Raw genomic sequence first — 17625 nt, 5'->3', positions numbered from 1 at the left:
GAGGACGACCAGTGTGCTCAGAAAAAGAAAGAGAGGGAGAGAGAGAAGGAGGAGGAGGTTGAAGAGGACGAAGGATTTAATAAGAAAGGCTGCCGAGGATCGTCCCATTTCATCTCTTCAACATTATTTATTTTGCTTTTGGTTTTCTTTTTCCGAACCTTTTGGCAGCAAGGGTGATGATTGTTATCGTTACTTTCGCTCGCAGAGAAAAAGAAAGGGAGAAGGAAATTATCATAGTGGTCTTCCGAACCTTCGCCTTTAGACCAGGGTGGAGTCCAGGACCCTCTTAATTTTTTTTTTTTTTAAGTTTTACATCTAAATTTAATTTAGAGCATTTTACTTGTTTTATTCCTTCATACGTTTATGTGGATCCCTCACACAGGCAAATATAGAAATAAAAATTTATATCTGCGTATTGTTGTTTTCTATTAAAGTTCTTACAACAATCTTTGGTGAGCTCAAAGGAGAACATCGCAAAAACAACGCCAACACTGGCAGTCCCCACTTGGCACATGTAAACAAGACTTTCATCTTAAAAAAATTCATATACATTTCTATTCCAACTAAGATGTTCCCTTTGTCTAAATTTTCTCATTTCTAAAAGTTCCTCGAGATCTTTTCCTTGCGAAAGATTCGCTCCTTGTGAAGCACTTCCGATCAGCACAGCATATACACAGAGAAATTCATCTTTGGCGGATGTCTGTCACAAAGAGGCTTGTAAATTTGTAGAGTTGCAGTACGTAAAACTGATTTACTACATTATATAACGAAAACTGTGATATTCTTCTTCAAGAAAAAAAGACTTTCAAAAAGTTTCTAGAGAAGAGTAGAGCTCTTCACATGAATCATGTACAGTCTAAAGTGTGTCTGTGTTTTTCACTTTCGTGGCCACTAAAGCCATGTGAAATGTTGCCACCTATTCAGATCAGATCAAGGGGGGCGGGCTAACATGACCGGAATTCGATTTTATCAGGATCATTGATCCCGAGAGTGGACGGCAAAGAATGATGTACGAGTGACAGGTTCTTTGGGACTAAAAAGTGTGGCCTTTGCATGGATCCCAACCATATCCAGATCCAAATCGAAGTTACTAGCACTCGGTTCAGCCACGCCAATGAAACGATATCTTTATAACAAAAGATGGTCCTCAACCAGCATTTGATATAAAATTTCAGATCAGAACTTTATCGAGTGATATAATAACAGCTCTACAAATTATAATGTTTAAATTGAAAGGAGGTCATGAGTTCCTCATTTCCGGGGAGTTGTAATTTATTAGGGTTCTAACCAACCTCATTAACCAACAACTTAATTAGCTTTAGTTTACCACATGATAAGGATGACTTGTATCACGAGCTTTCATTGAGGTTGGTGAGATGTGATATATGGCCAAGAATTGGTGCTATCGTGCTGCAGATGACGATCCAGAAAACGACTCATAACAAAGTAAAAACCAGGTGCTTGTGAACCTTTGAAGGAGGCAAATTACAAATCATTTCATAAGTTTTGCTTCACGGACACCAATAAGGTGAGAGGTCATAAGTTTTTAACAGTTTAAAGAGTTGAATCACTTATATGTGTTTAGCAATATAAATAGCAGGAACATGAGATATGACAAAGAATAATACAGAGGAATTAATATAAATGAATGTGGCACAGTGCTATTCTGAGCACATATAGACAAAAATTAAGGACAGAAGAGATATATGAGAAGCAACACCTCTGAATTCTATGAGGGCAACCATTGAGTCACTTCACTAGTATGGTCGAATGAATCAAAGATTATCACATTAAAAAGCAACCATTCAGATGACATAGAAACGCTGTTTTTCGAAGTGACAATTTATGAGTTCAATTATCGTGCTCATTTCTTTGTCCGAGAGAGAGAGAGAGAGAGACCAGCGTTGCATTTTCATGGATGCATAAAGTTTGAAAATTAACATTTTGACACATAAAGATTCAAATGACAATGATGAACTTAATATTTTCGTAAAACTTAGGGAAGGATTAATTTGATTTCTTCCTTTTCCTTGTGGCTTTGTCTTGAAAAGTACTCGGAGACAATCAAAACACAGCAATCCCACAGCAAGAAAAGGAAGATATTTCGTGGTCTATAAAGTAGCAACCCCCGGAGTGCACACAGGATTGGATCCAAATCCCAAATGGACGATGACTCACACATAACTGGACAGTGGATTTGGCCATCGTTATCGTGGCAATTATGATGATAACATTTTGTATGATTGCCTCAAGATTAGGTTGGATCCCATTGTCTCCCATTGATATATGGCTCCCACAGCCCATGTTACGTACTGATCACTTAGATATGGATCCAGGTCCAGATGTATCCCATTTCCTCCCATCATTCATCCTTCGGTTACACACACACACAGAGAAAGAGAGAGAGACTGATTATGGATGACAGCAAATCCAAAACTCATTTGTGGATCCGATATTTTGAGTGTGGAACAAAATTAACAAGTTGCTGCTACTAGGGTTCAGATTAAGTCATTTATAAGATCTAAACCCCCACTAGGGTTCAGAAACTAGATATGAAGGATGGATCGGTACCGCAATTCACATCACGAGACTAAGTGAACCTGAATCCGAACTATATCTGTGCCGCTGCTGGTATATCCAAATATTTTATGTTCCAAGAACATCCAGCCATCTAGCTCTTCTAGAAACGATCTGGCCATTCATTTAGCAGAGAAAATATGCTCAGTTACTAATTTTTTGTGTTTACAAGTGTCTTTGAGCAGTAAAAAAAATCAAGAGCACAAACGTCTAATACCAAATCAAGAGGTTGACGACAAAGTTTATAACGATAAGTGGATTGATCTATCCCTTCAGATTAATTAGTTAAAGCATGTTGAATGTGGTTTTCTATGTGTGTCTAGAAGCTATTCCTTGTCCATCTGTATACAAGTTTACATTTAAATTTAGCTATGTGAAGGAGAAAACTCAAAAATGGATGATCTGCTTGCCGTGTCTTGTGTGTGTATATGTACATATATGAACTGAAATCCTCCAGCCATATGGAGCTCTGTCCAATCACGGAATGCATGAGGCGGATGTGATTAAATACACTAGCCAATGCAATGTGCTCAAAGGGTTTGGACATCTTCTGGTGGGTTTGGGCAGCACGCGGCTTGCACATGGCTGTGCTCCTAAAGGCAGGCACGGGTGGTACCAGACCTAGTGAGCCCGTGGGGGAGCTTTAGGGTGGCAGCCAATATATACATAAATAAACAAACAATTTATGTGGGACTCGTGTGGGCAACTGGCCACACTACCCAATATCAAACTTGGAGAAAAATTGGCTGTAGTTGAAAGACGGGGTCCATATCTCCCTGGAATTAGCTTTGGGCCGTGCCTGTGCCGCATAGGTGGTAGACAAAGAAGGCCGAGCCATCGGCTAGATAGAAGTCTGAAAAGGCTAGGACCTACCGGCCGGCCAGCGACAGTGTCACAAGGCAGACAGTTTTCTGTGGAATGTGGGCTGTCTAAAAAACAAGGAGCAAGTGCGAAGTTTGATTTGCTCCGGCAGGATGGTGCTTGGCCATTGAACTTCAAAGTGGAAGGAATAATGGGTTTGCCTGCTAGATCAACCCATCGAGCAGGCACGAAGGTCAACCTCTGTTCTGAAACTAAAGCCTGAGAGACTCTGCTCCAGCGTCTCATTCATCTTTGCAGGAGTTTAAGTGCACAAGTTCATGTACCAACTTCTTGGCACTTTAGGCTTGATACGCTCAGTTCTAGACCAAAATATGATCCTTTTTTTTTGTCTTTGTTCTTTCTTCATCTAGCTTTCGTTTTATCTTTTTTCGATCGATATTTGTGCTGAGTTTGTGTTTGCATTCCACACTCATATTGATCTACCATGATGATTTGCGGACGCAGACACTTTCATTCACTCGATTATCGCTATATCGTGTGATGATAAATTAGATGGATGTGATGAAAGTCGACCAAAGCAACATATCAACGCAATATTAGCAAATTGACAAGATTGGAGAAAGTTGAGCTCAGCAGCTTCAACAGTTTTCTTAGTTTGTCTAATTCCTGTTGGATCGTTGTTGCAGGTTCTTCAGGAGAAGATTCTCGGTGTTGTGTTCCTTTCCTTACCGCTGCTGCCCACTCTCTCTATCATTTTGCAGCAATCATGTCCGTCCCACACCACATGTATTCACTTAATCAATTATCGGATGTCATGTTAGAGGCATTTTGATAGATCTTTATAAAATCAGATCGTTCGATCAAAAGGGGAGAGGCTGGAGGAGGACTGTGCATGGGAAGTGATACCTCTAAAAAGGCCAAAGTGTTTCATTCCTAGTGCATCCACCATTTTCAGTGAAAAGTACCACCAACAAAAATTAAACTAATGCCCAGACTTTCACCTGCCCCTAATTCAAGTAGCTATGCTGCGCCCCTCGAATCAATCATCAGGAGAAGGCAACATCCAGCAAGTTAGCTTGTTTTTGCATTAACATGAGTTTCATTTCTATAGAGTGTTTAGTGTGAGTAGGCTATATATATATATATATATATATAGAGAGAGAGAGAGAGAGAGAGAGAGAGCTGACCAACCAAAAAAAGTCCAAGTTAATTATCTGAGCCTTGGCTAATGGTAACGGATCAGATTCAAATAGGATGTACTCTTAATCACATCTGTTTTTTTTTCTATATTCACATACTTGGATCCAAATACAAACAAAGAACAGTTATATCTGAATCTGAATCTAAAATTTGACTTGACAATCCAAATTCGAACCCGAATTTTGTACTGAATTAGGTTGATTTTCTAAATGTAAAGAGCATTAAATATAGGATGTTTATTTAAAACTAAATTTGATATGGATCAAATTTTATGTTTATTTGAATCTGATTAGATGTCATTTCTTAAATCTAAATCTGATTTAATTTCTTAATTAAATGTTAAGTTTTTTTGTATCCGGTTTTTTTGGAATGATTAGTTTGGATATTCGATCCAAATTAGATATATTGACATCCCTGTTAATTGGTCATTAAAGTTTGTAATATGTGCTTCATGCAGTCTTATAGTATCTTTAATGATTTCCAATTGCATCAAAACCAATCAAGCGGAAATCTACGAACCTGATTCCGATTATAACTTGTGTGCTCATCCGACAACCTATGTCGTTGGGTTAGTATGAGATGTACGATAGATGACTCCGAAAACATCGATAAATAAAAACCGACTTTTTAAGACATAAAAGTATGCACTTCATGAAAAGTTTAAATTTCAATGCTCAATCCAAAAAAATAAAAAATAAAATAAAAGATTTGATATTCAGGAGAATGAACACATTTTTTCATAAGATATTGTTAATCACCTTAAAAATAGCCAATATTCTAAGATCTATCTCTACATGTTAAACAATTTGTCCTACCATCAAGACCAAGGATTCTAAGGGTTTTGACATAATGGTTAGACTAGCGACTGATAAGTGGCCAGCTACTGGTTCAAATTTTGTTAGTGTCTTCTCCTCCTTAGGAGCACACGTACCAATACAATAAAGGTATGAGTCATAAAATGACCTTGAAGGTTCTACACCATAAGCCTTAGGTTGATTTCCACATTAAAAACTTGACTTTCATGTTTTTTTTTTAGTTAGGTTTGATCCGAACGAACTGTCATAAAAAAAAAAAAAAAAAAACTTGGTGGCCTCAATTTCGACAGTTTACATCCCATCTCGCTGTCCTCTTAGCTTTCAACATAATAGTCGTTTCCAATTGAACCATCCCACCGGTTGGCTTTTGATCCAGGCGTGGAGGTAGAAATTTTATTTGGAGAAGGTCGATCTATATTTCTCAGGTAAACAAAATTTTCTACATAATTTGTTTCATAAATCTGGATTGGATTTTGACAAACAACCCCATAACAGACTTCTTTTGCAGAGTTCAATCAATGGATGTTACTGTGTAATCACCTGAGGTTTGGTGTTTGGAAAATTAACCACACTGGCCTTGAGTTTGATGCATGGATTTTCACTTGTCAATCGGATCCCGAACGATCTTTCTTTAATTTTTCTCACCTAATTCGGATCTGATTGGATGGTTACAGGTCGGCATCGTGAATGTTTTTCCGGCAGGGAAGAATGGTGGGCCTTTGGTTTATGGGACGGAACGGGACACGAGTGGTCTCAATCTCCTACACGTCGAAATCTGGCCCTTAGTCGGAAAGCGAGAGACGGCCGCCTGCATTGACTTTTGTTTACCTGAAATATAAATTAATTTTAATAAAATAGTATTTAATATTTCAGTATTTTCACGTGCACTTCATAGTTAATTTATATACCTTTTTGTAACTTAACTAAAATTAATTTAGTTTCCAACTTTTTATATTAACTAAATCACAAAAAAAAGAGCTTTGTGAAACGGACTGAAAAGTTGGGCGGCCGACGGCCAACGAAGTTTAGATTACTATTAGAAAATGAGATTTAATTTATAAATTATAAATTCCTTAGGGATATCAACAAGTTTAATTGTATTCATTTTTGAGGATGTTTAATTTGAATTCAGATTTAAATAAGAACAAAGAAAATGTCATATCTGAATTCGAAATTTGTTTTACAATCCAAGTTTCATTTGAATCTAATTTTTACATTCATATCTAAAGATTGATTTTTGAAATATAAGAGCGTCAAATATAAGGTATTTACTTAAAACTAAATCTGATCAATACTTATGTATATCTAGATATGACCTGATGTCATGTCTTTAATCTGATTTCTTAATCAGATACTAATTTTCTTACCACATCTGATTTTTTGGGAACTGCTCGAAATAAGATATACTAACACATCCTCAGAATTAACTATGATTAGAAGTATTAGACTAGAGTCCCCATTGTTTGGATTGTTTTGAGATCCATCTGTTTTGAAAATTCAACTTAATTGGACTCTATGCGATTAGATTAACGTCCATGCTTTATTTTAAAAGCCAAATTGAGATCAGACTATGGGCAAGATCTGACAGGAGGTTGAATCTTCATTAGATCTCATTAAATTTCTTAACAAATTTCAAGCCGATTAGCCGGATTCATAATCAAATCGATCTGCGTTTCTGCTCGCACCGCCGTTGTTTCACGTTCCTACTCTGCAGCCGCCTGAACACATTTGCCGGCGCCAACAGCTGGCGACCGGTGAAGGACCGTTCTGCATTAATAAAAAAAAACTTAAGGCTATTTCCGTAAATTTTGACAGCTGGTGAAGGACCACAAGCTACGTGTGCAGACAGACCACGATCGCGCCCCCATGTTCACACGATCGCGCACCAGGAAAGAAGAAAGAAGAAGAAGAAGAGGAGAGTGGAGGAAGGAAATTAAGGAGGGAAAGATCTTGCCGTGCTCCGGTGGTGAGAGGAAGAAGGACCCGCAGGGCGGCGGAAAACGGGGAAAAGCAATCGGAGGAACGCATGGGGATCGTGGAGGAGGCGCACAACCTGAGGATACTGGGCTCCGGCCACCGGACGATCGTTCTGGCCCACGGGTTCGGGACGGACCAGTCGGTGTGGAAGCACCTTGTGCCGCACCTGGTGGAGGAGTACCGGGTGGTGCTCTTCGACAACATCGGCGCCGGCTCCACCAACCCCGACTACTTCGACTTTGACCGCTACTCCACCCTGGAGGGCTACGCCTACGACCTGCTCGCCATCCTTGAGGAGCTCCAGATCCCCTCCTGCATCTTCGTCGGCCACTCCGTCTCCGCCGTCATCGGCGCCATCGCCTCCATCCTCCGCCCCGATCTCTTCTCCAAGCTCCTCTTCATCTCCGCCTCCCCCAGGTAAATTTACTCGCGCGCCGCCATCCCCACACCCTTTCTTTTACCATGTTTTAATCACTCGACTTGATTTAGATGTTTGGAAAACTTTTCTCCTTCTCTTCGTATCTCCTTTTTGTTTCTTTTTTGTCTTTTTCCTTATTTGGGAGCTCCGTTTACTGGAATGCAGTTTGGCGGATGTTATATTGTACTTAGCTACAAGTGGTCATGCGCAATTATTCACGAAATTATTCGTTTTTTTTTTTTTTTTCTGAGACATGGCATGGACGAGATACACTTAATTTTGAACTATTTTCTTAACATATAATTAAGTTTCAGTCTTTCTTTTATCATTTTAATAATCTCCTGAAAATATATTATTAACTTGAAAAGGTAGAAAGTAGAGCTTAAGAAGAGTCCCCCACTAATGATGATTATGGTAGGTCCAGATTCTCTCCAACTATTGAGTTGTGGACTTGAGTCAACTGCTTGGAGACGCATTAAGTTTAACCCTCTTTCTCTTCAATCTTGTCTTAAAAGTAACCAGTTTTGGTAATGTTAGTCAATCAAAAGTTATCTCTTTCTTTCGGTTGAAAACAAAGAGAGAGAATTTTCACTGAGTGTTTCTTTATATTAGGTAGCTGGACGGTGATAGCTGACCGGTGCGTCGTCCGGTCGCCATTGATGGGGCCAAGGTCCACGATGAACGATCTTTCATCTTAGATTTTTCAAATGATAGGTTACAGAAGAAACATTCATTTTATAGCGTGGACAAGACAGATCGATTTGTTTTGGTCAACGGACGGTGGAGCTTGGGCGTCAAATTTCTCACCTCTTTCCACGTGAAAAATTAGGAAAAGGTTCGAGTACTTATGAACCTATGCTTTGATAAGTTAAATATAACAATGAATGCTATTTTTCTTAATCAAAAAGCTTAAGTTTGCCGTAATAAAGGGAAAACTTGGTGTTGGATTTTCATGAGGTTTAGCACTTAGAGTTGGTGGGCGGGATTGTTACTGTTGATTTTACTGAACAAGTGTCGGTCTGAACCAGTTGGTGATCATGGTTGCAGGTACCTGAATGATGTGGACTACTATGGTGGTTTTGAGCAGGAGGAGCTGGACCAGTTGTTCAATGCAATGCATGCCAACTTCAAGGCGTGGGTCTCTGGGTTCGCGCCACTCGCCGTCGGCGGCGACATGGACTCCGTCGCTGTCCAGGAGTTCAGCCGAACTCTCTTCAACATACGGCCTGATATTGCCCTCAGCGTTGCCCGCACCATCTTCCAGAGCGACGTCCGCCCGATCCTTTCCCGCGTCACCGTGCCCTGCCACATTATTCAGAGCACCAAGGACCTCGCCGTCCCCGTCGCGGTCTCCGAGTACCTTCACACCCACCTCGGCGGCGACTCCATTGTCGAGGTCATGCCATCCGACGGCCATCTTCCCCAGCTTAGCTGCCCCGAGATCGTCATCCCCGTCCTCCTCCGCCACATCCACCATGATATCGCCACCTAATTAACCACTAGTGCTGCCACTCTTGTTACTGCTAGACCCCCAACCAAGGAAAGATTTGGGGCTCGATCGCTTCTCCCATCCAAAGGCAAATCCTGCAGTAGTTGCATCCAGTTCACTGGCTCCGCTGTAATGACCACCGTAATTACAACCACCAGTGTCATCAGAACCTCTCTCTGTCTCTCTTTTCCAGGAAGCGAATTTTCTTGGGCTTTGTAAGAACTATTAAAACTATTGATTGGAAATGTAATAGCGTAATAACTTTAGCTTTGGTCCTCACATGAATCATACAGGGAACAGGTCTGGTTATGATTATGATTCCGTAAATAATGTATGAATCATCTGCTGTGTCGTTTTCTGTTTTTCGTGTTTGTTTGTGACCTTTTCCTTTTTGGCAATGGTTCTTTCCGGAGGGAAAGAGGAAAACTCCGTTTACCAAACAATACTGAAACTAAGAAGAGGTTTCAAGTTAATTCGAATCTCGTTGCCGGACAGATGCAACTAAATTTCTTGATCACATGCATCTGGAAATGTCTCTGTAATCTGGACATCCCTGACACCTCTTTTGCTTTTTCACATGATCTTGGAGTTGGCTTAGGGGGAAATATATATCATGCTTCAATATTTTCCTGCTTGGATGTTTCTTTTTATCCTTTTTCAGCAAAGCTATTTTCCGAGTAGCAGACCAATTTGCAATAATTGAACCTGCCCAAGTTAAGATCACTTCTCAAGTGTAAAATACCGACCTAAAGCTCGCTTGAACAATTAAACCTCATGAAGTTTCACAGGACGCCATGATTGGGCCAAGCCCGGCCTGTAACGAAGCTAGGCGAAGTCTAAATTCGTAATAGGCATCCACTCTCTAGGACCAAAGTCCTGGTGTTGCCATGCACCGAACATTATGTTGTCATTGCAAAACTTACAGCATGAGATAATTTATCGAAGACGAAGAAGAAGAACGACAAATAAAAAAGAAAAAACATCACCCTTCTTTTGTCTACCAACTTTTTATCCCTCAGTCCTAACTATATTTAGATCATCAAAACACCCAAACTTCTTCCAAACCTGATCTAAACCTCCCCATCTGGTTTCAGTTCTAATTCACGACTTGGACATCCTTCCCAACGATCTTGTAACCCCAGAAGAAGAGGGCAACGAAGAGAGGAACCACAAACTCTATCAGGCCTCCCCATTTGGCGACGGCGTCTTCCTTGACGACCTTGGCGCTCATCTCCTCCCCCGCCTTTCTCACAGGGCCGCTGCCCTGTCGATCTCCTTCTTCTTCTGCTTGCTGCAGCTTGAAGCCCTCGAGAACGCCGACTTGGTACTTGACGAGGAGCTGCTTGGCTCCCTTGCTGTGACCGATGGCGTCGAAATCCTTCGTGGCGTCTCTCCCTGCTACCTCCACCAGGACGTCGTCGCCGCCCGGGTGCTCCTCCAGAAACTTAGTCACGTCGTACACCTGCAGCCACTCAATTGTAAACGATGAAAGGTCACAGAGCTAGAGAGAGCGAGAGAGTTACCCTGCCATTGATGACGAACCAACAATCGTTCCTGGATTTGTGCTTGGCGACCTGTGAGAGACTGAACACATCATACTTCCCCATTTCCCTTCGATTCCTTTCCTCTCCTCTCGAACAACAGATGAAGAAGTGTTTCACTCACAAGTTTCACTTCTTGGTATTGGTTATTAGCAATTGCAAGAGGAGTAACTGCTTCATATAGAGGAGTCAGATGAAGTGACCATCTGTTTAGCCTTCAAACTCGTACCTAACCAGTAGGCAATTAACGAAATTAATCAAGCGGAAGATAGTTGGTAGTCCTACCTTCTAGTTAGATGCTACTTTCCAGGGAGGGAAGAGAAGCTAGGGAAGGGAAGACCCAGCGCTGGTAGTTGGTTCACGTGCCCATTTGGTTGGTGGGACTGCCTACTTCAGCTGGAACAGAGCAAGTGAGGTCTCTCTCGGGGTCGAGTGAGGGGATGTTTGGTTTACATCAAAGTCAGTGGGCGGCATGGCCCTGTCACTTCAAAAAGTAATATTTGAGCTTCAATAAAAATTTAAAAACTTTAATTGGGTCTTCCTTATAAAAAATCTCTCCGGCTCAATCCCCGCATTTAACGGGTAATATGATCTTAAATCTTCTGGATCCAACACCCATCGGTCTAAGATCAAAACTTTTCCCTTCTTACTTCAAATCAGACTTTTGATCCTTGAAACACGAGCATAGCGGGTTCAGATCTTAGATTGGACTTAAGATTCTTAGATCGATGACACATAAACATTGTTGTGGATTTTTTGCCACATAAGATCTACGAATCTAGGGGATCAAAAAAGGCAATCAGACACTTCTAGAGAAATGGTCTTCTCCAGTACTGTTTGAATCGGCATTTTGAGTCTCTGCATCTTTGACAGTTTCCTAGCTAACTGATATGACAGTAGCATATCATCCAGCATGAATTGGCCCACATTAGCTTATTTAATATTCCTATTTAAATCTCGAATCAACAAGTGTTTGTTTCGGATATATGAAGCTAAAACGTTACCTCTTAATTAATGAAGAATGAAAATTTTACGAAGAAATGGTAAAGTTTTTATTTCTTTTGTTTTACAGTTTAATGAAAAAGTCCAACTTAATTGGTTCTTTTGTTCGAAAATTGAGCATAATTCTGTCACACGTTCAAAGAGGAATACAAACCAAATCTCTTCAATTTCTCTGTAAATATTGCGTTGCAGCATAGAAACATGTACACGAAGAAACTGTGAAACCATATACGTCGCATGAAAGCATTTTTTGAACTGCGAACAATAGCGTCAGACATCTGATTGCCAACACATATAGCAGGCACGGAAGAAAATGGCACTGTTTATTGTTAAATGGCAGCACAACGTCGCTTTACCATAAATCATCAGCGGATCAGAATGAGAATGCAATTACTGAAGGAGATGCTCATGATCATTAGAAGACGAATTTATTCCTGATCCAACCCCTAATCTATGTAAAAACTACTGTATGCACCAACTTTGTCCTGAAAAGCGATAGATGGTAGTAACCCCAGCTTCAGTTTTGCGGTAAGAGCCTTGCAGTAGAATTCAGAACTTGTGTTATCAACTTAACGACAATCAGGAGTTACAGTGACCAAACAACAGTACTTAATCTTGCCATACATAATACAGTACCATTTTTTCCTAGGCATCCTACACACTAGTTTGAGCTTTAAGCCAAAACCAATTCAATCTGCTAGCTATTGTTCTTAGGTGTCTATTTGAGCTTTAAGCAGCAGCCAACTCAATCCGCATGGATCCCATCAAACATCAAAAAAAGTTTGATTGGTTCTCTTCTGAGTTGCTGAACTCCACAAATCCCCATTCATTAAAGGATATTTTCAGAATTACACAACACGTATCTATTCATACTAATAAATACAAATCTCACTCCACGCGTTTGTTCAATCAAATGACATCAAAGGAGCAGCACACTGGAATCTTCAAATTTCATTTCAACTAGGGGTCGGGGCGAACTTTTACCTTTCAATTACAGGCCCTCCAAAAACAAGCTGGCAGGTTCATATTCTATGATGGTATTACAGAACACGAGCAAACAATCCAATATTCTGAGATTTTTCCAATCATCAAATGACCTCATAAGGACCACACAGATTCAACCAAAGCTGTCAATCAGAAAATCACTTTAGTGTTCTGAGACCCGGCAGACTAACTGTGTCTCAAACATCAAAACCTAGGCAAATGCAATAGTCAGAAGACAGAGAACTCAACATCGTCAAGCCACAATACTCAGCCTCGTTGATAGAGTTATCCAATTGACCTCGATTCAGAGACTTCATCAGCCTTCCTGCTTTGCGCTTTTTGAGTCTTTTGCATTCTCAAAGTTTACTCCTTGGAACCTTATCTCAGAAGACCTGTAATGGCTTCCAAAGGCAGACCCAAAGCCCCAGCCCAAGCCAAGTCCTACTCCACATCCTCCTCCTTCAAGTCGGAGATATGAATCTCACTTTCTAAGTCAATAAAAAAAGATTAATATTCTGTGAAAACTATCAAATTTTGACTTACCTATGCCGAGACCTAAGGTATGCAAAGGAACGCCTGCATTAGAATAAACAATAGAAAAGAGGTAAAGGCAAAGAAGAAAGGAATGACAAAGCCAAACCACTAAAGTTACAAATGATAATAAACTTCATAAACCACAACTTACCTCCAAAACCCCAGCCTATTCCAAAACCACAACCAATTCCGAAGCCTGTAAATAAAAAGGTTTACCAGATTATTGCTCTGATGCAAAGATTAAACTTACAATCATCAACAAATATCTTGTTTCCACTTACCAAAGCCGACACCATTACCAGTGAAATTGGTAAGCGTCATGATTGCAGCTGGCAGTGGAAGCTAACACAATCACGTGCCTTTGCTCACTCTGCTGAAAAAGTTGTTTGATCAGCAATTATAGTGCGAGTTGAATAACATCTAAAAAAAAAAATTGAGCTGAGGGCCAAATTCTGATAAGGCCTGCCCCATATGAGCAAATTTTCAAGTTCTTCACAAACAATTTTAAAAATAATTGAGCAAGAGCAGATCAGCGTTGGTGTGTGACTACTGGCAATTCCATCACATGGAAGATGAAACTTTTAGCTGACTAGTAATGATTTCTAGCAGTCCAATGAAAATAGGTTTTTGAAACAAATCAGCGAAGCTGCCCATCCGATGAATCAGCAAATTCAGCTGAATCAATTGTGAATCGGCCAAAAACATTGAAAATATAAAAAGTAAATGGAAATTTATATAAAACTTAATTAGAAAATAAAAATCTTAAATGATTTAAAAATTAGTTAAAAGCTGACATATGATACTCTTGAATCAGCCACCAAATTGAACCACTTCACCACTGATTTGACTGAAATTGGCTGATTCTGATAACATGATTTCAAAATTTACTTTTGCATACGTTAAGTTTTTGGCACTTCGTTTTTGTGAGAACTGTTTGAAATTCTCCCACCGATAATCTCTGAAGAAAATTTACTAGATTTATTTCGACTTCCATTGCAAAATTACCAAGGCAGAGAGTGGCGCTGCAGCTGAGCATCCATAGCTTACTCAGGCTTTTTATCAGAATGTACACCTCAAACATTTGACCATTTCAAAGACTTGAAGGTTGATAAAAACCCTACATGCCTTACACTTAAAATAGCAAAAATTCATCGTTAAGGATGAAGCTGGACATAAGAACAAAAGAACAAGAGAAAAAGGCAACCTAAGAAAAGAAATGTCTTAATCAAGTCCTGTGTTCTTCCAATGACCCAACTCTCAAGCTTTCGTGCCCCGATAGTTACAATCCCTAAACTTTTTCCCTTCTACTTTGCAATTCTAGATTGATTTTTAACTCCTGGTCGAGTCATTATATCAAGCCAAGAGAAGCAACACTGATGAAATAACATGTTGTCATTGAAGAACTCCTGGCTTTCTTATATTTCACATTCCAGGGCAGGAGACTCTAATAGAGTGAAGAAGTGCCATCCCATGAACATACTTGTTTCTTTCAGGAACAATTTTGGTAGTCTATTCTAGTTTTAGTTCAAAAACGAACCTTAGCAAACTGTGACAAATTTTCCCTTATTTCCATGAGTTTGAAACTAAGGCGAGACTCTAATGACTTTGAAACAGCCAAAAGGCACTCCCTATAAAGTGTACTCACAGATCGTGGTGACAGAGTAACACTCTCTATAAACTGCATAGTCACAGATTCCACCGTGACAGAGTAACTGTGGCAACAATCCAAGGTGCAAAGCAACAGACAAAAGAGGTCCCATAACCAATTTTGAGAAAATGTTTTCCACTGAAATATAGCTGCAACATCCAAGCATCGCCACAGGTCATTGAACAATGAAGTCCTTAGGATAGATGGAATAACTTGCCGTTTCATTCTTTTATAGATCCTCTGGAGAAATGTTTTGCTGCTCTTGCATACTCTTTATTGCTTTGTTCATTTCTGTTTAACTTTAGTTATCAACCTATCCAGACCGAAGTTTTAGTTGCAATATCGGGCTGAAGAAGTTAAGTGAACCCTGTTTTAGAAACTTTTTCAGCTGTTGGAACAGCTGGCCCAAATGTTCCATGCAACCGCTATGCTTGGCTTGGCATAGAAGTTAGTTAAGGAGCTCAAGCGATAAAGCAAACAGTTGGCATGCATAAAGCACCTCATTGATACCCATTTGCCAGTCTGACGACGCTACAGTTGGCGACGAGGAAGAGAAAATGAATCCCATTAGAAACAAAAAGGGAGAACCACCAACGAGATGAAGGGAAAAAGAAACCTGCGAAATAATGTTGCAGTAGAGAACGAAGGGCAGCTGATATGACAATGAGGAAGAAAGAATCAGAGAGATCAAGCTCAAACAGCGACTAGAGAATTTTCACGCCAAAGAAGTTTGCTTCTCAAGCAACCCTCTTTCATATGATTCACAAAGACAACCATTTTTCTGGAACAACAAGATCAGAGAAAGGTACCAACTAGAAAATTCATTGTTACTACTAGAGAGATGTGAAAGGCGAGTATCAGATTTTTACCACCAAAGCAATAACAACCAGATCTTTGGCACGTTCTCTGCATTGAAGCGCAACCGATTTATTCGAACCTCCAACCTCGCAATCACGAATTCACCTGCAGTGGATGATTTTTCCGAAGGGATTCAGGCTGCAGAAGGGGAGAGTGAAGGCGAGAGGATGTGGCTTTCATGTGCGGCGTTCCCGTCCAAGGAGTAATATCACGCCACGCAAAAATGAGAAAAGGGATTCATTTGAGCCCGAGTTTTTCGTCCAATTCGAGGAAAGAAGCTCATCCTTTTCGTTCTCCTGGTGCAAATAGAGACTCGTGTCGTGTTGTTAAGAGGTCGTCGGGCACCGGACACGCGGAACAGGATACGTGTGTCCTGTCGCTGAACAGAACGGACGACAGGACATAAGTATATATAGTTTTTTTGTTCTATTTTGTTTCGAACTAATCCTCAAAACAACAGGACAGAACAACACCGGAAAATTCATGATCCCAACGCTAATTTTTCCTCTAACTGCAGAGATTTGTCCCACAAGCATGAAAAGATCACGACTGACTACTTTTTGCTTCTTTGAGAAGGAAGATTGATAAAAAGATTGCACTAATGATAAGTTATTATATATAATTTGTGTTTGTATGTTATGCTCGATCATGTTTAGTGGATTGATCCATGAAGGTATGCTCATTTTTTCTAGAGCTCGTATCTCAAAAACCACACAATCCTATTACTGTGACTAACATATTCCAAATCATTTCATACAACAGCTTACTAGCTTTGCTAGCTTGTGGTTCATTGGGCTTTTCCTCTCCATCATAGCCACCGGAATGCTGGAACTTCCACCGGAATGCTGGAACTTCGGTGGAGCAGAGTAAGCATCCAAGACACAATAGGCCCTGTATGTACCCTGGATGACACAGAGTGGCCTAACCAGTTGCTAACGTCTTACATTCAAAGAATAAAGCAACTCAAAAACTGAAGAACAAACGGCTTTGCTCAAGAACAACTCAAAGAGTAAAACAACAAGTGTAAACTAATGCCAGAGGCGAGAGATACAAACACATCGCAGACAGTAATACAACAGGGTTTTCATTCAAAAGCCCCTAAAAAAGATGTTCAAATGTAGATGTCAAGGCCAAATCCTACAATGGAGAAGCACCCGTTAGACGGGAACTAACCTGTGGAACGGGCAGATTGCTTGATTGGCAGGGCGAGGGGCAGCTTCAAACAACTGCACGCTTGAAGGAGGCGAGAGGTTGAGGGAGGGTGAAGAAGCGCCAGGGGCAAGAAAGACAGGGGGGGCTATGGGGCGAGGGCAAAAACCCTAGTTACTGCAAATCAGAGACAAGAAGGAGGGAGCGAGAGAGAAAACAAGAGATGGAGGAGAGAGAAAACAAGAGAAGGGGAGAAAAAAGAGAACCAGACCTCACGCTATTCACCCAACGGTGGACTTGCAGCAACGAGGAAGATCTCCACTGGAGCAGTGGGCAATGCCTGCTGAGGAAGATCTCCACCGAGCCCAGCACCCACCTAAGGACTTGGTGCAGCCTATCTGACAGGTTCATGGGTGCAGAACCCTTAAATGCAGCCCTTGAGGTAAACTGACTTCCATCCCCTACAATTCTTCTTGAATCCAATCAATATATCCTCTCTTACTGATCCATATATCCAGCCAATCTGCACACATAACAGAACCTTTTTACTTTCCTTGCATAGCATGTATGCATTCCTCATTCTATATACCCACATAGCATGCATGCATATA

At 40.5% G+C, this 17625-nt stretch overlaps 2 protein-coding genes across 2 annotated transcripts; one reads left to right on the top strand and one right to left on the bottom strand.

The window, feature by feature from the left end:
- Window positions 1–7279: 7279 nt before the first annotated feature.
- Window positions 7280–9564, top strand: LOC116260325 (probable esterase D14L). Its single transcript, XM_031638569.2, has 2 exons — window positions 7280–7808; window positions 8857–9564. The coding sequence occupies exons 1-2, from the start codon at window positions 7441–7443 to the stop codon at window positions 9299–9301; spliced, it is 813 nt and encodes a 270-aa protein (XP_031494429.1). The 5' UTR covers window positions 7280–7440; the 3' UTR covers window positions 9302–9564.
- A 571-nt stretch (window positions 9565–10135) lies between these two features.
- Window positions 10136–17299, bottom strand: LOC116260326 (uncharacterized). Its single transcript, XM_031638570.2, has 8 exons — window positions 17039–17299; window positions 15877–16244; window positions 13641–13729; window positions 13511–13555; window positions 13369–13401; window positions 13155–13284; window positions 10822–10882; window positions 10136–10760 (listed from the first exon to the last, which is right to left on the bottom strand). Exons 3-8 carry the CDS (start codon window positions 13678–13680, stop codon window positions 10395–10397), a joined length of 675 nt encoding a protein of 224 aa, XP_031494430.1. The 5' UTR covers window positions 13681–13729; window positions 15877–16244; window positions 17039–17299; the 3' UTR covers window positions 10136–10394.
- Between the last annotated feature and the right edge of the window lie 326 nt (window positions 17300–17625).

Source organism: Nymphaea colorata, chromosome 9 (assembly GCF_008831285.2).
Source record: "Nymphaea colorata isolate Beijing-Zhang1983 chromosome 9, ASM883128v2, whole genome shotgun sequence".
In the NCBI taxonomy this organism is placed as follows: domain Eukaryota; kingdom Viridiplantae; phylum Streptophyta; class Magnoliopsida; order Nymphaeales; family Nymphaeaceae; genus Nymphaea; species Nymphaea colorata.
Note: the sequence above shows the minus strand (reverse complement) of the source record. Positions and strands in the feature narration are given on the sequence as shown.

Bases quoted from the DNA above. Each gene is read 5' to 3' on its own strand.
- LOC116260326 (XM_031638570.2), bottom strand. From the start codon at position 13,680: ATGACGCTTACCAATTTCACTGGTAATGGTGTCGGCTTTG. The intron at 10,883-13,154 runs GCAGGAAGGCTG...TGATGTGTTCAG, and splicing joins AAAGACTCAAAAAGCGCAAA to TCTCTCACAGGTCGCCAAGC. The intron at 10,761-10,821 runs GTAACTCTCTCG...GAGTGGCTGCAG, and splicing joins GGTTCGTCATCAATGGCAGG to GTGTACGACGTGACTAAGTT.
- LOC116260325 (XM_031638569.2), top strand. From the start codon at position 7,441: ATGGGGATCGTGGAGGAGGCGCACAACCTGAGGATACTGGGCTCCGGC. The intron at 7,809-8,856 runs GTAAATTTACTC...TCATGGTTGCAG, and splicing joins TTCATCTCCGCCTCCCCCAG to GTACCTGAATGATGTGGACT.